The following is a 23,298-nucleotide window of genomic DNA, read 5'->3' on the forward strand; positions in this document are numbered from 1 at the left end:
GAAGGATGAGATGCACCCTGTTTTGATCCAGGAGATACCCTGGAGGTGCACTGCCTACGTGCTGCTCCCGACGAGCAACATGCTCCATCTCCATCTCCTGCTCAGTGGCTTTTTGGGAATCCAGGGCTCAGTATGTATTGTTTCCTACTGCAACTAATACAATGGATTTCCTTTGCAACCACAGTTGTGTGTTAGGTTTTTCTGTGCACGGGTCTTCTTCTGAACCTGTCACAACAAGCACCAGAGACTCTCAAGACACCCCTACTCTCATGTCAGTAGTTCTGAGAGGTGATTCAAATATGTGAAATACCTTGCAGGAATGTTTAACCTGTGTGTTTCAGCAAAGTAACGAATGTGTCTTATTTCCATGGATAGAAAGTAATAGGTGAGATTGCTGGATGTGCAAGTGTCAGGGAAGTGATTCCTCATGCACCCAGCACAGAAATAAGGTAATGCCTCCTTTGTAACACTGAGGTTGCAGTGGGGATTGGGCCCTGCTTGGTAACCTTCCTTTTGGTCACTTCTATTGAGCAGTTAAGAAAGGTCAAAATGAAACCATTTCCAGCTGTTTCCCCCTGGTTTATGTTTCTGAGGGCCAAAGCTCTGTGGTGCAGGTGGCCCAGGTGTGTGCAGAGAAATGCAGCCTCACAAACCCTTTGGTTGTCCCACAAGTTGTCATTACTTGTTCCCAGGTGTGCCCAGCTCTGGCAGGAGAAAGAGTCTGCAGTGCAGTGGTCGCCGTGCCCTGCCCAGCCGGGGCTCTCTGGCACAGAGCAGCAGCAGCAGCAGCAGCACCTTTCAACCTGCTCCTGCCTTGGCTTCCCTGGGAGCCAGGAGCCTCTGGAAATCAGCACTGCCAGTCACGTTCCCAGCTTGGAGCAGCTCCTGCTGGTGGGCAAATCCTGCCAGTTCTACTGCTTGCAAAGAGGAATAAAGGCTGGAGTACAGAAAAACATACAGAGGAGCCCTGGGCATATCCAATAGTTGTTCAAATGTATTGGGGATTTGTTAGGAATTATTTGAGCTGTTATGCCAGTAGTGCCTTCTCTGCTGGTTCCGTGCAATGCTTTGGGCCATTTTCTTGGTGTGGCTTCCTTGTGAGATGGTTTGGGCCCATCTCAGTGTTCACTTGGGGTACAGGCTGTACATGCTTGGGGCACTCTTTGAGTTACTCTTGGATCCCTTGAACAGCAGGGTTTGGCCTACGAGGGGTGTCTTGCTGCTTGGTGACAGAGAACTTCCCAGGTTCTTTTGTGTTTGCTCTAGGGACAGTTGGGTTGCTTTGCGTAAATCCACAGAGCAACGCAGAGCGGCTCCTTTATGAGGTCAGGGGATGGTTGCCACATCCTCGTGGTGTCATCAGAAGGTTGCCTTGGTGCACAGAAGGCCTCCGTGTCAGACCAGCTCTTGGGCTTGCTCAGTGCAGCAGGATCCTGCTGGTTGAGGCATTGTCAGTGTGCAGCTGCACCCTGACGGGAGCCTTGTTTTTCTTGCGTTGGAGCACAGCGTGCAAACCTGCACAGCAGTGCTCAAATCATGGAGGAATTCGCTGCCGCGTTTTTCTCTTTTTATGGATTTGCCTATTCCACATATTACTTGTCACATTTGGCACGTAAGTAGAGCTTTTCCCTGGGTGTAGCATAATGCAGCTTTTGAATCTCTTCCTGCTCTTTCTCAGTAACTGAGCTGATTTTGAAACAAAGACACCATTAGGATGCCACTGGTTTGGTGAAACTTCTGTCAAAACATTCAGCTTAGAAGGGAGTGTCTGTAGCCAGGGGGATCAGGCAGCATTGCAAGGGAACCTGCAAGGGTTCTGCTCTCGGGACGGGAGGGTCTGTGGCAGCAGAGTCTGTCTTTTCCTCAGTTTGCAGGGTCAAACAGGAGAACTTCCAAAAAGGCAGGCTGGGAGACCTTCTCAGAAGGCTTTCTAAAAGCTCTGCAGTTCTCCCCTGCGGAGAAGGGAAAGCTTTTTTTTACAAAATGTTGTCATTAGTGGATTTGACAGTCTAACTTGACCCTTTACAGAGTACTAAACTAGGGATTCCCTTTGCAATGAAGTGCAAAGTCCAAATGAGTGAGTGTCTGCTCCTGACCCCTGGAGCTGCTCTTGTGCTGTTTCACGACAGAACTTCCACATCTTCATGGGATTTTGGGGAGGTTTTTCTGGGCAACTGTTTCCAATAGGTTAATGGGAATTAGTGCTTGAATCCTATTAAAAAAAAAAAAAAAAAAGAACAAAAAAGGGTGCTTGAAGGGGAGGAGAAAAAAAGCTGCTTTAGCTGTTTGGCAGAACATAAGCATTGAGTTTTTAAAAACAGTTTGCATTTTCTTGATCAAGTTGGTATTAATTTACTGGCAAAATGGGCCAAAGCATTGCATGAAAGAGCTGTGTCTCCTGGAGGGATGTTGTGAAAGGAAAATGCTCTCTGCTTGGAGTGACTTGTTCTGTGGGAATCACCAGCACAGGCCGTTTTCTCACAGCATCTCCTTAATTTTCCCTTGTTCACTGCAGGTCACCTGACCCATGTGTTCAGAGGTGCCGAACCCAAGGTGAGTGAGAAAGGAACCTTTGATGTTCCTGCTGTTAAAGAGCAAGCTGTGAGCTTGGCCTGTTGCAGTAGAGTGTAGAGGCCCAGCTGGGTGGGCTGAAAGAAAGTCCATTTCCATGTCTACAGCAGCAATACCAAAGACATGGCTAGTGGATTGATAATTTTCAATTCCAAGCCTAAAAATAACTAAAAGATGAGTTTTACAGAGAGAAGGTGGTTTGCTGCTTGTAGCCACAGTGTAATGCCAAATTCAGAACTATTTGCAGTAATGTTGAAATAGCGAATTTTAATTTAGTTGGAGCAACTTAGAATCCAATTGATGTCAGAGTTTCTGCTTTCCCCTTAGTAGAGCAGCTTCGAGAGCTGAATAGCAATAAGGTTATCAATGACCGGTAACTGCGTGTCCCTCACACTGCTGCCTGTCCACAGAGCACAGAAGCAACAGCAGACTCTGCTCTGGCTGCCAGTGCTCCTGGAGAAGAGACCAAGGAGGAGGAGCAAATTGACCACGTCCCTCCAGCTGTGGTCACCTCAGAACCTGAGCTTCATGAGCCTGTAAGTGTACCTGTTCTGGTTGTTCTGTCTTTAGAGCAAAGCGGAGCTGCAAGTTTCTCACCAGACAGCACTTGCTGTTGGTGGCTGAAGATGCTGAGTGCTGGAGTCCTGCCAGGAGCTAGCGATTCGCCGCAGCCAGGGACAGCTGGGAAATGGGCTTTGACCTGTCACGTTTAGGCCCCAGCTTGCTGGGATTCTGATAGGGGCCAGCCTGGATCGTGAAGGCTCCCTGTGCCCAGAGGAGGGAGCGGTCCAAAGACAATGCTCTCAGCCTTGCAGTGTACATAGGTGACACTGTGGCCTGGAGAAACCTGTCCCACTCCATAGATTGGCCAAGTAGCTGCAGGCACTAAAAATGTTTGAGTGACCACACAAGTTCTATGGGGTGGTTTGTCCCAAAGGACTTCTTGGGTGTGCTTACCTGGGAGGATTTCAGAGACACACTGTGGACGTGGAGTTGTTGTGGGAAGTCAGGGATTTTGTGCCTTTTTGTCCAGGTTGTTCTTTTGCCTCTTCAGGCAGAGCAGTCAGTAGCAGAGCTGAGTGGCGCTTGGAGTCTGCCTGTCATTTTGGTTTGGATAAGCTGCAAGGAGATGATTGTGTTGGGCTTGAAACTGTGTGGGGCCACTCTTCTCCCGTGAGGCAAAAGAAACCAACTGCATGGTTGTGAACGCTTCTTCTGGGCCAGAAACCAGAGGCTGAGAGTTTCTGTTGATCCTTTCAGCTGTGAAGTCTGCATTGAAAACTCCGTTTGAAAACTCCAGTGGAGCCTAGGGGTCAGGGCAAAGCTGCAGGTGCTTGACTGCTGTCTTGTAGTGCTAAGAACTGGAAGGACTGTTTGAAATTCTTGATGCTGTATTTGAAGACAAACGTGCAGCTTTGTTCCTGGGGAGCTGCCTGAGGGAAGAGGACCCCGAGGGTGCCAGTGAACCATTGCTGAACATGAGCCAGTGTGTGCCCAGGTGGCCAAGAAGGCCAAGGCCATCCTGGCCTGTGTCAGCACTAGTGGGGCAGCAGGAGCAGGGCAGTGACCGCTGCGCTGTGCTGGGCACCGGTGAGGCTGCAGCTCGAGTGCTGTGTCCAGTTGTGGGCCCCTGTGAAGCAGGAGGACACTGAGGGGCTGGAGTGTGTCCAGAGCATGGCAAGGGAGCTGGGGAAGGCTGACACCAGTGGGGAGGTGCTGAGGGAGCTTTAGCGTGGAGAAAGGGAGGCCCATGAGGGACCTTCAGGCAGACTTCCCTAAATCCCTACATGACAGTGCTCACCACAAGAACCCTTTCCCTGCCAAGCACCTGTTCACTACATCCAAGTGCTTTGGACTCTGGAGTAGGTGATAAGACTCTCTCTCCTCCGAGAGCGAAGGGCCCCGATACCCCCTCCCCCACCCACAACTGAACCTCTTAGATGGAAGTGAAGAAAAAACCTATTTATTTGACAAAACCACGCAGAGTGCCCTGCAAGGCACAGGGGAAGGGGAAAACCAAGGTGAAAAGGAGTTATTCAACCTGATTAAAAAGTCCTTGTCTCAGACACAGCCCCTCTCCTCCTCGCCCCACCCGGGGCCGGGTGGAGCTCCCTGGAGAGCTCTGCTGTCCTCTGGCCCTCCTGGGTCTCCGGGTAGCAAAGCAGATCGAAGAGAAGGGGTCCAAACGAGGAAAAAGAAAAAATGGTCAAAAAAACGGGAACAGAGCTCACTCCGACCCCCGTCCAGCACGCAGTCTCTGCCGGGCGAATAATCCTCCCCTGGAGCGAGGCTTGGGGAAAATGTTTTCAAAACAACCCGCGTTTCTCTCTTCGGCTGGGTGTAGTTAAAGAGACAGGACCACACATTTTTTCTTTCTTGGGCATATAAGCCAACGATAGGGGATAAAGGATTATCATAACATCAATCCAAGACAATGACTCTTCGTCTTTCCCTTTGTTAGTTTGTTGATTTGCTAGGGGGAGAAGCTCCGTGTATTTTCTCTTTTTCCAGCAAGCAAAAGTGCTTTTGCTCCATCTTTTGTGCTGTTTTCCAGCACTGGAAGAGATTCTGCTAGAATTGTAGTTGGCAAGGTGTCATTTCTGGAAAAATGCAGTATTTTTTCCTGAGAACACCTAGTTTGGGGCAGGGAGGTTGGTGCAGAAGGAGCCGTTCTGGTGCCGGGCCAGCCAGTAGGGCCTTGCACATCGCTTTCAAGTTAACAGTGCCCATGCCGTTTGGCAGCCCAGGCGATCAGGGTGTGTTGTGTTCTGGGTTTTGGAACTCAGTGGAAAATCAGTGCCTTTGCATTCCAGCTGGTCCCCAGAGGTCAGAAGGGCTGGGAGGGGCTGGGCTTCATTTCTGATTGCAGCCACTTGAGCACCATCAGTCTGGTCGAGTCCTGGAGAAGAACTTTCCCGAGCACAGATGCACAAAGGGTGCAGTTGCCAGTACAGTGCTCTGGCTCTGATTGCATTCCATAAGGAGCTACACGGTCCAGATTCCCCAGGAGTGTGCTTTATGGAAGCAACAGGAGAGCAACTTTAGGATTGCTACTTATCAGGGCATTAGCTTGCAAGTGTTGTTCCAAGTGTTGATGTGTGTAGAGATAGAAAGTATAGTAAGAGAGATAATGATATTGTCATCAATCCGTCTCTCTATCTATCTATCTATCTATCTATCTAATATTTACATAAATGAATCCTCCTCAGTTGTCTCCTGCAGTTGGAAGTTACAAGGTCACCTAAAGGCATCCCTTCAGGAGAGGAGGAGAGACACGTTCTGGTGACTCATCCCAAGCAGGCAGAGATGTTTCCCCCTGCAGAGATGGTTGTTTTTTCGCCACAGAATCTTTTTGTCTTGCCGCTTCTTCTGCCCTGGAGCCCCCTTTCTGTGCTATGAATTTGGGCCTGACCTAGTGAGGTGGAACAATCCCTTGCTCTAGGTGGGGTTTGGTGACTTTGGTCATACGTGCATTCCAGGACACGTGGTTTCATTCATTGGCATGGCGAAGGGTGTGTCAGGGAATATGTTGATGGAGCTTAATGAGGGTCTGTGTTACTGTCAGTGAGAAATCTTCGTTGACAGAAGGGGGAGAAGAAACACCTTGGTCCTCCTCCATAAACGGAGCTGGTGGTAGAGGCTCTCCGAGCTCCATCAGAGGCTCTTTGTGCACATCCTTATCTCCTGAATGCCCAGGATTTCTAACAAGGGTTTAGATGTCCGAAAGGCAGGAATTGCAGTGCAGGCTTGAGGAGAGCACAAATTCCAGAAGTGAGTCTCACAAGCAGTGAGCTCACACAGGAAGCCACGTGCAGAGCCAGGAGGGAGCTGTGGCACAGGGCTGGGTGTCAGTCACTACTGAAAGACAAAGAGCAGCCAGCAGAAGAGGAGGGAAACCCTCAGCAGACACTTGAGACATGCCACCCATTCCCTGTCAGCTACCTATGAGTCTGTTGCAGATTCACTCCCAGATGCACCATGTCTGTACTTTGGAATCTGTGCCTCCCCATGGGCAGAGAATGGCCCAGGGGAGCAGCAGCACAGTGTTTGGGAAAGCGAGGGCCAACCAGACTTTTAAGTCTTGCCCCACAAATGTTGTATGGGAAGTTTAAAGCCTTCTTCTCTTCCTTCCTTTCTGTGCAGGTCCTTCTAGAACGAAAGTATGAGCAGATTGCTCTATCAGAGATTCTGGGCCAGACTGTGGAAGAGCTGTTCCCAGCCCAGGAGCAGGAAGAGCAGCTCTGGCCACAGGTGGAAGAGCCACGAGAGAAGGGCCAGGTAAGGCTGACTAGCCAGGTGGCAGAGTGAAGGGCAGGCACAGAGGCACAAAATGTAACTCTTGGCAGTGAGGAGGCCAGGAGTGCCGTTAGCATCCAAGTGCTGTCAGAGTTTCTGCTTTCCGCTTAGTAGAGCAGCTTCTAGAGCTGAATAGCAATAAGGTTATCAATGACCGGTAACTGCGTGTCCCTCACACTGCTACCTGTCCACAGAGCACAGAAGCAACAGCAGACTCTGCTCTGGCTGCCAGTGCTCCTGGAGAAGAGACCAAGGAGGAGGAGCAAATTGACCGCGTCCCTCCAGCTGTGGTCACCTCAGAGCCTGAGCTTCGTGAGCCTGTAAGTGTACCAGTTGTCGTTGTTGTGTCTTTAGAGCAAAGCGGAGCTGCAAGTTTCTCACCAGACAGCACTTGCTGTCGGTGGCTGAAGATGCTGAGTGCTGGAGTCCTGCCAGGAGCTAGCGATTCGCCCCAGCCAGGGACAGCTGGGAAATGGGCTTTGACCTGTCACGTTTAGGCCCCAGCTTGCTGGGATTCTGATAGGGGCCAGCCTGGATCGTGAAGGCTCCCTGTGCCCAGAGGAGGGAGCGGTCCAAAGACAATGCTCGTACGCAGTGTACGTAGGTGACACTGTGGCCTGGAGAAACCTGTCCCACTCCATAGACTGGCCTAGTAGCTGCAGGCACTAAAAATGTTTGAGTGACCACACAAGTTCTGTGGGGTGGTTTGTGCCAAAGAGCTTCTTAGGTGTGCTTGCATGGGAGGATTTCAGAGACACACTGTGGACGTGGAGCTGCTGCGGGAAGTCAGGGATTTGTGCCTTTTTGTCCAGGTTGTTCTTTTGCCTCTTCAGGCAGAGCAGTCAGTAGCAGAGCTGAGTGGCGCTCGGAGTCTGCCTGTCCTTTGGCTTTGGATAAGCTGCAAGGAGATGATTGTGTTGTGCTTGAACCTGTGTGGGGCCACTCTTCTCCCGTGAGGCAAAAGAAACCAACTGCATGGTTGTGAACGCATCTTCTGGGCCAGAAACCAGAGGCTGAGAGTTTCTGTTGATCCTTTCAGCTGTGAAATCTGCATTGAAAACTCCATTTAAAAACTCCAGTGGAGCCTAGGGGGCAGAGCAAAGCTGCAGGTGCTTGACTGCTATCTTGTAGTACTAAGAACTGGAAGCACTTCTTGAAATTCTTGATGCTGTATTTGAAGACAAACGTGCAGCTTTGATCCTGGGGAGCTGCCTGAGGGAAGAGGACCCCGAGGGTGCTAGTGAACAATTGCTGAACATGAGCCAGCGTGTGCCCAGGTGGCCAAGAAGGCCAAGGCCATCCTGGCCTGTGTCAGCACTAGTGGGGCAGCAGGAGCAGGGCAGTGACCGCTGCGCTGTGCTGGGCACCGGTGAGGCTGCAGCTCGAGTGCTGTGTCCAGTTGTGGGCCCCTGTGAAGCAGGAGGACACTGAGGGGCTGGAGTGGGTCCAGAGCATGGCAAGGGAGCTGGGGAAGGCTGTGGGGCCTGACACCAGTGGGGAGGTGCTGAGGGAGCTTTAGCGTGGAGAAAGGGAGGCCCATGAGGGATCTTCAGGCAGACTTCCCTAAATCCCTACGTGACAGTGCTCACCACAAGGACTCTTTCCCTGCCAATCATCCCTTCACTGCATCCAAGTGTTTAAACTCTTGAATATTAAGGAAGAGCTGCAGGCAGAGCTGCAAGAAACTGGACTCATAATTATTGACTTACTCAGGATAGTAGCAGCACAGTGTTTTGGAAAGGTTGTGCCCATGAGACATTGATTCTTGCCTTACAAATGTTGTATGGGAAGTTTAAACTCGTGTTCTCTTGCTTTCTGTGCAGTGCCTTCCAGAAAAAGAGCAGGAGCAGATTGCTCCATCAGAGATTTCATGCCAGACTCAGGGAGAGTTGCTTCCAGCCCAGGAGCAGGAAGTGCAGGTCGGGCAGCACATGGAAAAGCCACCAGTGTATGGTCAGGTAAGTCTGACTAGCCCAGTAAGAGAGGGAAGTGCAGGCACAGGGTCATTACACGTATCCCTTGGGACTGAGGAGGCCAGGAGTCCCACATTCACTGAATGCACAGAGCCTTGCAATCTGCAGAGTGCAGCATCAGGAGGGTTACACTGGAAGCAGAGCTGGGTGGAGTAGCAGAAAGAAGTGGCTGAATGAATGTGATTTTGAGACCAAAAGAGTAAAAAGCTGAGCCTGATGGCAGCTCCCTGTCCCTTGGTGTGCATTTGTGTGTACAGAACATCAAGGCAGAGACACCAGCAGAGTTGCCTGGAACTCAGGATGACAGCAACACAGTGAAGAGGTGGCACGAGGAAGACGTGAGAAGAATCCAAGAAGAGAGAAATCTTCCTCAGCGGAGGGGCGATCAGCAAGACCAGATGAGTGTAAAAGTGTCAGCCACTCCACTCATGGACGATTCTCTTTCTGTTTTTTTGCGGAACCTGGAGCAACGGCTGGATGCAGACCTGCAGCAATCTGAAGCTAGGTTCCAGGCAAAGCAAAATAAGCTGGAGGGAGAACTGAAAATCATCAGGGAGAGAATGAATCTCCTTCTTGTGACTCTGCAAAATCAGGTGAGTGAAACAGCGGTAGCCACTGCAGTCAGCAGACTGGTGGTTTGTGCCCTTCTTGGCTTTCCTGTGCAGAGTAGCAGGTGGGTGGGGTGATGCCTGGGAGTGCCATCCGGCTGTGGTCACTGTCACAGCTCATCTGAAGGACATTTCCTGGTCTGCTGAATGTCAGCTGCTGCCCCAGACAGTGGGGCTAATCCTTTGGCCTGTTAGCTTGCAGTCATCCCAATGGACTCCTGCTGGCCTGTTCCTGCTCAGCTTGTTTCTTGAGGTGTTTTCACAGGGAAACACGGTGACCCAGATGGATTTTGAAACAAGCCGTCTGTATCCCTTGTGAATTTGGTCCTCTCCTGTTCTTTCCCTTTCCTCACAGTCTGTGACTCACGGCTCACAGGGCCAAGCTGTAGTTCCTGACTGCTTTGTTCTGTTTGACTTGAGGTGGAAGTGTTGACATCTGCCCGGCCAGCCAGCAAAGACTTCCCGCAAGTGACTGGCTACAAAGAGCCCCCAGGTTGGCGTAAGGCACAGAGACTGTCCCAAGCAGAGGTGCTGAAGGTGCAGCACATGCAGAACATGATGGAGGAGCAGAAGATTCAACGGGAGGAGGTAGAACATTAGGCCAAGGAGCTGCAAGTGTGTCTGCAGCTGTTGGAGGGGAAAGGAGTCCTTGGGAGGAAGTGGAATGGTCATGGTGGCAGTCATCCTTCAGAAAATCCATGACAATGGAACATGAATGTGGCCATGAACCCGAGTAAATCCAGCCTTTGGTTTTGACCTATCCCATTTGGGAAGTGGACATCCAAAACAAATCCAGTTTAAGAGTCCTGCATGTGGCCAACAGCATCTTCCTAAGGGCTTGCAATTGAAATGGGATCTCAGGGTAATCTCTGTCAGCCACCATTCCGTCACAAAGTCATTTCTTGTCTCAGATTTACACAGGCTCTGTCACCTATCCTGCTGCAGCAGCAGAGTTGTCTAAAGGAGCCTGTGCTTCCCAGCCTGAGATATGGAGCCCAGGCAGTTCGTTCAGCTGCAGCACTGAAACAGTTGCTTCTCATCAAGAGGAGATCGAGGACGACTACCTGAAGCTACTGAGTATGTCTTGAGCATTTCTTGTCTGAGGCGCACAGTATAGTGTGCATGTGTCAGCATAGCTGTACCAAATGATGCTCATCAGTTTGGTGTTTCAGGGACGTTTGGGACTCCCCACAGGAACTGCTGTGCTTTGAGTCAGGGAGAGAGTACTCTGGGTGTTCCTGCTGCCTCTGAGGGCACCTGGGCTTGGCTTGGGTTTGCCTGAGCTTCCCTCTTCACAAAAGGCAGAAGCAGGGATTGTCCCTGGAGGACGTGCAAATGTCATCTGGCCCTGCAGTGGGCAGGGACATGATCAAGTAGATCAGGTTGCTCAGAGCCCTGTCCCACCTGACCTGGAATGTTTCCAGGGATGAGCACCTAGCAGCTCTTGGGGCAACTTTTGCCAGTGTTGCACCATGCTCCCCATAAACAAGTTCTTCCTTGCACCTAATCTGACTCTTTACCCTTTATGTATTAGAAATATTACCCCATGTCCTATTGCAAGTGGCCCTGTTAAAGAAGGTGTCCCCCACATCTGCAGGAGTGACTTTGAAGAACTGGAATGTGGCAATAAAGTCTCCCTGGAGCCTGTTCTTCTCCAGGCTGAATATCCCCAGCTCTCTCTGCATTTCCTCAGAGGAGAGGTGCTCCATCCTGTGATTCTTTCTGTCGCCCTGTTTTGTCATTTGGTGGGGTATACAGTTTTATCAGATGGCAAAGGAATTGAAGTAGAGCAATGCTGGGTACAGAGGCGTGAAATGATGGTGGAGGAACCCGAGGAAGGCAGTCCCAGCCCAGTGGTCAGAGATTTGGCTGTGGGAAGGAGGGGCTGTGGGGAGCTCACTGTGAGCCTGTGAGGGACCCTGGCTTGTGCCCCCTGCCCCACCCGTAGAGGTTTCTGCCACCCAACCAGGGACAGCTGAGAGGGACTTGTCTCAGCCCCATCTGCTGCCTGGCACGGTCAAGCAGACAGGAAGTGCCCCAGGCTGTGTGGCAGAGAGGGAGCTGCAGGACAGAGTGCCACTGGGCTGTCCCTGCTGGGAAGGAAGGTGCCAGCCAGCACAGGAGGGGCAGGGGATGGAAAGGTAGACACTGCTCTGTCTCCCTGTGGAGATCAGCACAGGGCCTGTCTTTCAAAGAGAGGGACCTATGCTGGAGTTTCCTGAAAGGAACAAACCCTGGGCACAGAAAACACCATTTTGAGAGCACCAGCAGGACTAAAATCCCAGGAAGATGAAGGCCCCTGGATAAATGGATGAGTGGGATTCTGGGCCAGGTTTGCCTGTGATGGCAACGTCCTGCACATGAAGATGGAGTTGCAGATGGTCCCATTAGGCCTCTTTCTGCATTTTTCTGGGAACCAGAGGAATCCTGATTGATCTGGGGAAGCAGTGAGCTTGGAAATAATGATTCATTGTTTTTTCTTGTTTTTGTTTCCTTTGGGCAGCATCCATTTATAACATCAGCCATGCCTGTGTCCAACCTGGTGCCAGTGACCGTGGCAGTGAAGATGATGAAGGAGGAGAAGAGAATGGGAATATCCCATCAAATATTTGAGCTCCACGTCTAGCTTAGAATAGGGTTGTAGGATAGTATTCATCAGTAGGATTTCCTAGTAGATTCTAGATTAGGATTTTAGATTAGGATTTTAGATTAGGATTTTAAATTAATAAAATTTCTAAAACCCCAACTCTTCTGGAAGATTCCCTTCCTTCTCACCCTTTGAGAATTGTCCGTTGTTCCATCACGGTTGAAAGTGACATTTCTGGATTCTTTGCTATGGTTTGAAAGTGGGGAAGGCTCTTCTTCATTCATCCACTCCAGACCACACTGCCTTTGGAATATGGCCCTCTGGCCTGTTTTTGTCCAGCCGTGGTACTTCTAGTTGAGGCAGAAAGGGCAGCAGCTTTTGCAGGCAAAACTGAAGGAGGAGTGGGGCAGCCAAAACATCCTGTGCTGCTGCAGGCCTTCAGCTGTGACTGGAGAACATTTGGGTTCCAGCCAGAAAGAAAACACAAATTGACTATTGAAGCTCTTCTGCTCCCTTCCAAATCAGTTCACTACTCAACCACAAGCCTCAGGCACATCCCCTATTCCCTCTCTCCCAGGCAATTTGTATTTTCTTTACTAATTTCTGAAGGAAAGATGTAATGTGGCTTCACTCAGCAAAAGCACTTGCAGAGCATATTGACAAAATGCTTGTATTTGATTTCCAGAAAAGGAAGGAAAGGTGTTGGGAAAATGTTTAAGTGTAACACACCGTGCTTAGTCGTGTGAATTCCTTTAGTTTTAACAGAGAGTGCTGAGCCCTGTATTCCGTCATTGCAGTGATTAATGTGTGCAAGTGGATATCTTAGCCTTGAGAATAAAGAGAGTGGTCCTGCTAAGAAGGTAGCTGGAGTGCATTCAAGGGGAGGAAACTGGTTTTAGGAGGCTCTTGATGACAGAAGGCGAGTTTGAGGCATGGGATATTCCCGCAAGGATTGTGTCAGGCGCTGGAGCTGTGTCTGAGGCCCTGCTGTATTTGCTCCGTGACAAGACAGTGTATTGTATTTGCACTTTGACAAGACAGTGAAGGAAAGTGTATCGTTTAACCGGTGGAAACTTGCGCCTTGGAAGAGAAACAGTGTATTGGCACTGGCCATGTGTGAGCTGATGCTGTAAGTGGGAAAATTCCACTGGTGAGCAGGAGATATAAGGCCTGGTTCTGGGGTGTGGAGGGGTGAGAAGGATGAGATGCACCCTGTTTTGATCCAGGAGATACCCTGGAGGTGCACTGCCTACGTGCTGCTCCCGATGAGCAACATGCTCCATCTCCATCTCCTGCTCAGTGGCTTTTTGGGAATCCAGGGCTCAGTATGTATTGTTTCCTACTGCAGCTAATACAATGGATTTCCTTTGCAACCACAGTTGTGTGTTAGGTTTTTCTGTGCATGGGTCTTCTTCTGAACCTGTCACAACAAGCACCAGAGACCCTCAAGACACCCCTACTCTCATGTCAGTAGTTCTGAGAGGTGATTCAAATATGTGAAATACCTTGCAGGAATGTTTAACCTGTGTGTTTCAGCAAAGTAACGAATGTGTCTTATTTCCATGGATAGAAAGTAATAGGTGAGATTGCTGGATGTGCAAGTGTCAGGGAAGTGATTCCTCATGCACCCAGCACAGAAATAAAGTAATGCCTCCTTTGTAACACTGAGGTTGCAGTGGGGATTGGGCCCTGCTTGGTAACCTTCCTTTTGGTCACTTCTATTGAGCAGTTAAGAAAGGTCAAAATGAAACCATTTCCAGCTGTTTCCCCCTGGTTTATGTTTCTGAGGGCCAAAGCTCTGTGGTGCAGGTGGCCCAGGTGTGTGCAGAGAAATGCAGCCTCACAAACCCTTTGGTTGTCCCACAAGTTGTCATTACTTGTTCCCAGGTGTGCCCAGCTCTGGCAGGAGAAAGAGCCTGCAGTGCAGTGGTCGCCGTGCCCTGCCCAGCCGGGGCTCTCTGGCACAGAGCAGCAGCAGCAGCAGCAGCACCTTTCAACCTGCTCCTGCCTTGGCTTCCCTGGGAGCCAGGAGCCTCTGGAAATCAGCACTGCCAGTCGCGTTCCCAGCTTGGAGCAGCTCCTGCTGGTGGGCAAATCCTGCCAGTTCTACTGCTTGCAAAGAGAAAGAAATTCCAAAAAGGACCACATTTAAAATCAACTAAAAGTGTATAGATAAGACCTAAGAGGAAAAAGTTCTTTTGTGCATGTGATATCTGCTCCTACTTAAACAAAATGCTGGGATGGGGAGGTGAGTCTTTATTAGCACTTTTTTCTCCTTTGCTTTTTGCATGCATACATTTGATCATAGGCTATAAAACAAGATCTCTCTGAGAGCAGTGATAATCCTGCTTCATCTATGTCTTGTTTTATGATGTCTCTTTGGGGAAAAGAAAAGGCCTTGAGTGAGTTTGCAGGGTAAGGATGTTGTCCAATGTTTGAAAGGAATCTGATGTGATTTTTCTTTCTTCTTTATTTCATATTATTTTGAGACTGCTGTTCCTATGAAAAATATGCAAAGCAAATTTGCATAGATCCTTTGAAAGTTTTGAAAGACTAGCAATGATTGTCCTGTGGAAACAAACTTGCTTTGTCAATGCAAGGCATTGCATATGAATTCAAAACAGCCGTTCCACCATTCTCACCATGACCAGCAGTCCTTCAACACCATGGGGGTGTTTGTAGAAAATAAAGTGCTCAGCAGCAATGATGAAACCTTTGGTTTTTGCAATCTCTCAGGTGATAATACATATTATTTGATTGTAATAGGCCTAATCTGTATACTTCTGACTAGAAAGATGCTGCTTTTCTTTACAATATCTTCTGTTCCTTTGAGACATTTGCTTTGGCTGTCATGTTAGTAGACATACACAGACACACACAGATACAGACGCACACAGACACATGCAGGAAGCCAAATAATGCAGTGCCATTTCCTGAAGAAATGTAATTGGATTATTTTCAAGTCTTACACCAGACGCTAAGAACAACATAGATATTAGCAATTGAAATTTGAGGCTGGGTTCAATTTCCTGGCCATTGCCAAAGATTATTGGCTCTCTCAGGTGCAGGCAAGAGATAAACTCAAGAACGCTGTTCTGTATAAGATTTCCAAACAAAATTAACGTGCAAATTGTTCCTGAATGTTCCTAAAATACAGGATTTAGGTTGATGGCACCAGAGAGTATGGCCTTGAGAGGGATCAGGTTTTGCCCCCTCTTATTTGTCAGACAAGCTACAGTTACAGTTTGTGTATTGTCTTAGGTTACATGGAAGGTGTAACCAAAAAGTATGTATTCTATTGCTATCTCCATAAGCTGTTAAGAACAGGTGGGACAGTGCTCTTTGTCTTCAGCATGGCCCAGCCCTGATAACACCATCCAGGGGCTATCTGCTCTAATGGGCCACCAAAGTTTCCAGGAATGACTCATGGAATTACATCATTCCACTGTGAGATGCCCCACCCAGAGGGGAGGAAGTGAATATTCCCACCTGTATATAAACTGAGATTTTGGAACACTACGAAGTTTCTTCCACTGGATTCCCAGAGGAGAAGAGCTCAAGAGTCAGCACTGGACCTCCAGAGACAGAGCAGATCTTTCTTTAGGATCACCACCTCAACCAGACCACATCATCACTCCAAGGAGACTGCAGCCACTGTTTAACTGGGTTGTGTTCTGACTCTGTCAGTTTCAGCTGGTGTTTCTATATTATTGCCTTTGCTTTAATTTTTCCTATTAAACTGTAGGTCTGACTTGGTCTCTCTTACAATATGTTTGTGTGGAGTTAATTCCACTGCGGGTTTGTTTCCAAACTAGCACATATATACAGAGAAAAACGAGGTTTGCAGTAGATGTATGGAGAGGGTCTTTGTGGATTCATTAGTCCTACTGGGCTATTGAGAGCTTAGATTTGCCTTAGATCATGGCCTAGATTTTAAATGTGAAGCAAAACTACTTTGTAAATGTAATAAAAGTTCAACCTTTTTAGTACATTAAGACATTCACTATTTATATTTCCCTTTAACAATTGCTTCAGCACTGAGTAAGATTTCTCTTTGAGCATGCTGCAATTTGTTTGACCTTGGGATAAAACATCATTTTTTTACCTCCCCACAATACCATCTACTTTTGTATTTTATTGTTAGGCAAGCCCTCATACTTGGCATAACACCCTGATAGCTGCTGCAGTGCTTTTAGGAAAATGCTGAAAGATGTACCAGCACAAAGGATCTATTCCTTACTCACACTTGTGTGCACACCTATACACCATACACTGTGGCTAGCACAGGTCTTTCCCATGAGAATTCTTTTTGTGTTTCATAAACAAAGATAAAGTTTGGATGTTTTTTAAAACAGTGTCCCAAGATTTGGACAGCTCAGGACTGGCCAATCAGGCCTAGGGGGAGGTCTCAGGCTGACCAATCGGGGCGACCTCTGAAAAAATTATATATATATTGAAATCAAAACAATAAAGGCATTTTTCCTTCTTGCCACTGAGAACTGTGTTCTTTTCTCTGCTAGCAGCTCAACAGCGACAATACACATTAGCACAAATGTAGCACCAGACTTTCCAAATCACCTACATAAATCATTAGGAAATTACTTGTATGGACCAGAACTCACTGGTGCCTTCCCTGTTGCTATACTATGAGCAACAAAGGCTTTGGGCTTTTATTGTCAGAGGTGAAATGCCAGAGTCCATGAAAGTGTCTAACACAGCTATCACTGAACTTTCAATTTTAGATGAATAACCTTGGGGAAATGCTTCTTCATTGGGCAAGTAATGAGAGACGGAAGATTTTCTTTTTTCAGGGACCAAAAAAGGCAATGTGGAACTAATGCAAGGAACACCAGATAAAGAGAGCTCAATTGTAAGGCTTAGGGTGATGCCTGATGGGTTTTTGTATTTTTTATTTTACTTTTATACTCTCTTTATATATATCCTTTATATATAACCTTTTACCCTTCCCCGTTCCTGCACTTTTCACTCCCTGTATCTTAACCCTACATGTCTATCACCCTAGTACCCCTTGCCCTGCTCAGAATCCTTTGGGGAAGACGAAACATACCCACAATCTCAAAAGTATGATGCACAGCCTTGAACAGAGCCCCCATCACTGAGACATGTTTTTTGTGCACTAAGTAGCAATCTTTTGGGGGGGGGGGCAATTTTAATAAGGGGGAGATTACTTCATTTGTTAGACTTCTTATTGGAGACTTTTAGATAGGTAGTCTAATCTAAGCTGTCCATAAATTGTATACGGGGGATATCGTCAGGGCTTTTGCTTGCCTTTGGGGCTTGCTTGTTCGTTGGTGCGCATCTGAAATCCTATTAAACCAAGGTAAAACCCCTATCCCATACTGTGTGTCTGCATCTAAAATTTTTCTAGCAATTTAAGGCATCAAGGGGACAAGTTTGCTGACTTTACATGAATAGCACCTATTTCCTTTATGTACAGCAGAGTGTGTAGGAGATGTTTCTTTATCTCAATGTGTAGTAAAACTCAAATCTCTTTTCAGGACACCAAAGAATGTAAAGACTCTAGGCAGAATGGAGGTAGATGCGTTCACTTGCAGGCGATGAATTTGTTTTACTATGATTACTCACATGAATGATTTAAAAAGAAGTAATTATTAGATAAATAAAGCCGTGTCTGGAAGCATGACTTATTATTTAAATCCACAGTGAATCTCACTGAGTGTTTCTAACAAGCTTAACTAAGGAAGTTGCAGAAAACAGTCAGAAAATCATCCGAAAAAAAGGTAAATAATTCAGGTGAGCAAACTGCAAACTAAAAATTGTTATTATCACCTGTAATATAAAGTCGGTAGAATACTACCAAAATCTATGGGATTCTCTCAGAGAGCCTGAGAGCAGACTTGGACCTTAAGTGTCAGGGCAAAAATGCTGAACATGTTAAATAGCTGTATTAATTAATTATTTTATTTCTGATTATCAGTTGCCAACCATTATATCAATGAGGATTCTACTGAACTACAAAGTGAAAACCAATGAATTTTAATAAACGAGGAATCATTGGCTTTAATACCATTAACTTGCCCAGAGAATACCAGAAGAAATCAGATAATTTTAGCTTACCTGACTGGCTTCAAAAAAATGGAATTTGACCCTTCCATTTCCAATCATAGGCTAGCACATTTGCCGTATTTCTTGGCTAATGCAGTTCTAGCACACAATATGGTGCCATAAGAGATAAACAAAGGAGAAAAGTTAAGTATTCATTCACAACAAATTTATCTGGAACCTTTTATTTCTATGAATTGTGTCATAAGTCTTTTAAGTAAAGGACAGGGGAACTGGCTGTAGGTATGGACTTGGGAACTCTTTGGAAGTCAGTGTAATTTTTATTCTCTATTCCAGGCCCACAATTTCCAGTGAAGGATAAGCAGGGTGTCTTTATTGTCATTGTCACCTTCTAACATGAGCTCATGTACTCAGTCATAATTTGTCTGGCTGTGATAGAATCCAAGGATTTGGTTATTGTTATCATAAGGAGGCAGTAACCTCGGACATCTCTTCCATTTCATGTCACATGATTTCAAAAGAAAACATGTGTGAACCCTCACCTGTACAGACTGAAGCAACATCACTTTTCCATTGATAAAAAGGTTTGGTACATTGTTTTTGCATAGGTGATCTTAGACTCAACAGTTTGCCCTCTCTGTTTGCCAAGACTGAGTGTTAAATGTACTAAAAAAGTTCTGCCCCTTCCCTCAAGGAAACTTGTCCCAAACCTGTTAAGAAAGGAAATCATTTAGCAAGTTGAGTGGCTTTTGGAGGTACTCTGGTACTCAGTGGTTGAGCAAATTTTCTTCACTACCAGTGTATATGGGTCATGTGAGACCTCAAGAAGAGGCCTCAACAATTGCATCCGGTTAACAGATGAGATGTAGAGAAAATAGATTTATTTCTGTGATTGTAAGGAGGAGAAAGTTGTTCTGCTAAGATGAAAGCCTCCAAGGATGTGGTTTCTTTTCTGTGGTTAAAACATCTCTTACAAACTAAAAGCAATAGCAACTTGCTGTTATAAACCCCTCCCTTTAATAAGCAGGGATTATTAATTTCTACGATGAGTAGAAGTTTGTCACATACTCTGACTTTGCTTGTAAGAAATGTCTATCTCTGATGCACTCTTTCTTTCCTTGTTAGAGAAGAACAGCAGCTGACATTTGGCAGTTAAGTAATTTGGGGAAGGGCCTGGAAAGGGTTATGGTCTTCTGACCAGCTGAGGCCAGCTGAGTTAGGTGGGAGCTATTAGATTGCCTTTGCCAGTCTGGTTCTGGGAAATGACAAATATGTTTGTATAGTGAATATCTTTGTTGGAAGTAGGACAGACAAAAATGCTAAATTCACTGGACAGCTTGCTTGCAAATAATTTTCTGGGTCCTAGTAACACATAATGATGAGGATCTGAAGGGATCTTGTCACTGAAAGATTGTGCTCTATCTTTTTGCCACAATGCCTGACAGTGAAAATTATGCATGTAGACTCAAGGTAATGCTTTTCATTGCCACATTATGTCAGAATAAGATAGCAAAAATTTTGTCTGTCCTATTTTGAGTCCACCATACTCCATGTGGCTGCTTCAAAATTTGCATATAAATCCTATTCAATCAATCCATTTCACTGACGCAACTTCTACCTAAACCAGCCTGGACTTTACTGGCTGATGATGAGTGTTGATATTACCTTTGACTTCCTTGCCATTGGGGAAAAAAGAAAACAAAAGAGACATGACTGAGATGAATGTTGTTTGTTTGCATTGTAGGAGAAAAGGAAAATCACATTTAGGTCAGGGGCGTGTCTGTAGGTTTTGTCACAGTGAGAACCAACAGATATTTCTGAGTCTGATACTCAAGATGGGTAGCTGAGGCCAGCACTTAATTACATCAAAACATAATTTATTTACAACTTTTTCTCTAAACTTCACATAAATTTCTATGTATTGTGTAGAAAATGAAATAATTTTTATAGTGCTGTATTTAAAAAACCTCCTGCAGCACAATTTTGTTTTCAGATCACTAGCATTTAAGAAATAAGCCATATAAACCCAAGAGGACTTATAAAATGACGTGTAATTGGATGTAATGTAACATGTAATATATCTTCCAAACAGGTTAATAATTTTTTTTAAATGGTAAAGATGTAATCCTTTGATACTTTAGTGTATCTGATTTTCATAGCTTAAATAATAAAAACCCCCATTAACAAGCAAACACATATGAACATCTCTGGTGACTTGTGAATGGCTATATATCTAGTCAAACTGCTTTGTTTCCATTTCTGCAGATGTTGATGGGGAACAAGAATAAACCAGTCAAGTGCATAGGCATCTATTCAGTGGGGATAATACACAAATTTCCAGACCTTGTAAACAAGTATGTGTTTCACGTCACTCATTCTGAGCTTGGGTGATGGAAGTGGTAACTTGCAATGGAACATAATTTTACATTCAAGGAAAAGACTGAAACTATTTCAGCAGTATGATTCTTTTGCAAAGAGGTTGATTTTAATGGTCTTTCTTTTGCTGCTGTGACAGAGTTCATGTAATAGAGAAATCCTGAATTTCTGCCTTTTCCTAGCAACATGAAAATGACACATTTTTGCTGTGGTTGAAACCACTCACCTCCCAGAGTCAAGTGATGGCACCCATAGAAGGGGACTGCTCCAGTGATTTTGGGCAAGCAGGTGCTATAAAGGGCTCAACATATTTGCTGACATCAATGAGATTTGCGCATGCTCAGAGGTTTTCTTGTAGGACTAAGTCCAAGGATTTGGTTGTATTTCATTTAAATTCCACCTTTCCACAGCTGAGGTGCTTATCAAAACAGGTTCCTTCTGTATAAAGTGGAAAATAGAGTCAGCATCAGAAACTGCTGCGTGCAAGCTCTTGCTTACTCTCTGGGTACAATTGACTTATTCTTTGAAAAATTGACTGCGAGCTACCAGACAGCTCTGACTTAAAAGTTGTGCATGCCTGGAAAAGTTAATTCTGTGTTAATATTCCTCTCCCCACACTATTAGTTTATGGAGTGACCACATACAGCCTGAGCCAACCCAATTAAATAAAACTAGCATGTACTACATACACCATATACCACCAAGTACTGTGTATTGTTCTTTGCAGAAAAGAGATGAGTGTGCACTTTGATTTTAAACAGGGATTTAGAGATTCCTCATGCAATTCCTGACACTAATATGTGTACACTTTTGCATAGTTTCTCAGCTGTTAAATTCAAATGTTAAAGAATTTAACCCGTTGCATCTATGCCTAAACATGCTGACTATCTCTGGATGAATCATGTACTAAGTGTTGCACTTGTTTGGTCATGAGACAGTTAATTTCAGGACTTTCTCACATTCTTGAACCTTATTTCTCTTTGTTAAAAGAAAAAAACCAAAAAAAACCAAAGACCAACAAAATCATAAACAAAACCAAAGCACCACCCTTCTGCTGCTGGTCTACAAAGCTGTGGTTTTCCTGTGTGTTTCTCCTCAGTCTACTTTGGCAGAGTAGACTACAGCATACATTCTTACAGCATCTGTGACACCCTGAACACTATGGAGCTGGCACAAAATCTGTTAACATCTCAGTTTTCTTATTTTTACAAATTGCTGTATCAAATAAAGCTCATATGAAGGAATATACTTTCCTAGAGTGATGATACCTTTTCTCTAAACTAATCTTACACTAAGAACCTTGGTGACACACAAAGGAAGTGAGGTGTGGACGGAAGGGGTGTGGAGGAATTGGTGCATCTTGCAGGGTGTAGACAGGTCCAAGCAGTTTTGGGGTCTGTGGGGGGTTCCTATTCTTTGAGAGGAAAGATAGGTTCTGTTGGGCTTTGTCTTCAAAAACGTAGAAGCTATGAATTTTTAGAGGATTCTTTGGGAAGAAATTAATTAGCTTGTCTGTGAATAAGCTTAGAGAATCTAAGCTTGCTACATCTTTAGCAGAGTTTCTTCAGTAGGAGAGCTGAAGGATGTGGGAAGGTGAAAGGAGATGCAGCCTAGCAGAGCATCCTGAGTAAGTTTGGAAACCATGTGTGAACCTCTCCATTCCTTTTTCTCTTACTAACAACTAGCATATTTGAGCCCTGAGCAGTGTATTTCAAAGTTTTCTTTAGCTGCTGGAATGACACCTAACTATTTTTTAGTAAAGAAGACATTTCTAGGCAATGGACTTAATTGAAGTGAACCTGCAACTTTTTACCAAGATCTCATTCTTGTCTAGAAAGAAACTTAATCACTGCTGCATCATGTGTGAGAACAAAGGATTCTTTTACCTTCTAAATTGCAAAATTTGGTCCAGGCTGGGTGGCAGCACCTTTGCCTGCTCCAGTCCAGACCACACTGTTATGTTTGTGAAAGCCCTTCACTTCTATGAAATACAATAATATAACATTAAAATAATCCTCTGTGGCAGAGCCTATCCTGAAGGTAGGCATAAAAACTGCCTGGAACAACAGGTTCAGATCTTTTGCCTAGAGCACAGTCCAGGCAGGGACTCAACTGCCTTCACACTAACTCTGAATTTTTCCCCTTCTGTACAAACAGCTTTATTTTAAAGTAGCAATTGGTACTTGCTTGAGTGTTCACTGCTCACTAGTATGACAGAAACAGATGTCATTTGGTATCTCAGAAATCAAGCAATTTCTTTCTTCTGACAAGAATGTTACTTTTGTAAGGAAATGTGCCACTTATTAAAATTACCCCAGCAGTGTTCTTTAATTTGCCCATCTGCCATGATTACTGGGATTTATTATTAATAAATTAATAGCTGGGTTATTAACATCACCTCAGTGAAACAATGAAGGTAAGAAACTGGTTCTTAGGACTAAATTTTCATACCTTGCAAAGATAAACTAAAAGAGTTTAAACATTAAAGCAGACCCACACTTTAATTTTAAAGATCCATTCTTTTTTGGAAATGAATATGTGTTTGTTGATTTTAAGGTGTTTTCATAGAAAACCAATATTCTTTTTACATCAGAATCTCTTTCACTGTACTGTGACTGATTATGTACTATTTTAAATACAGTTGAATGTTGGAGCTTGAACTGGTTTTAACCATCTAGTGTTACCAATAAATATGAAGCAGAGGCATCTTCAGTCCCTTTTCTCTAACCAGCATATTGCCAGAAAATCCAACCAGCAAAAAATATTTCCTGTCAGGTTGGCAAGTTGAATCAGACCAGTGAAAGCATCACAGCAAGTATAAAAGAGTCTGTCCAGGGATAGG

The 23,298-nt window shown here is 45.6% G+C and overlaps 1 protein-coding gene across 1 annotated transcript; it reads left to right on the forward strand.

Moving 5' to 3' along the window:
• Positions 1-1,400: 1,400 nt before the first annotated feature.
• Positions 1,401-12,195, forward strand: LOC146424427 (uncharacterized). The gene is made up of 10 exons (XM_085042315.1): positions 1,401-1,612; positions 2,516-2,553; positions 2,982-3,107; positions 6,715-6,849; positions 7,062-7,187; positions 8,691-8,825; positions 9,098-9,433; positions 9,869-10,036; positions 10,360-10,525; positions 11,952-12,195. Exons 1-10 carry the CDS (start codon positions 1,537-1,539, stop codon positions 12,059-12,061), a joined length of 1,416 nt encoding a protein of 471 aa, XP_084898441.1. The 5' UTR covers positions 1,401-1,536; the 3' UTR covers positions 12,062-12,195.
• Positions 12,196-23,298: the final 11,103 nt, after the last annotated feature.

This window comes from Lichenostomus cassidix, chromosome Z (assembly GCF_008360975.1).
Source record: "Lichenostomus cassidix isolate B80296 chromosome Z, HeHo_3.0, whole genome shotgun sequence".
In the NCBI taxonomy this organism is placed as follows: Eukaryota; Metazoa; Chordata; class Aves; order Passeriformes; family Meliphagidae; genus Lichenostomus; species Lichenostomus cassidix.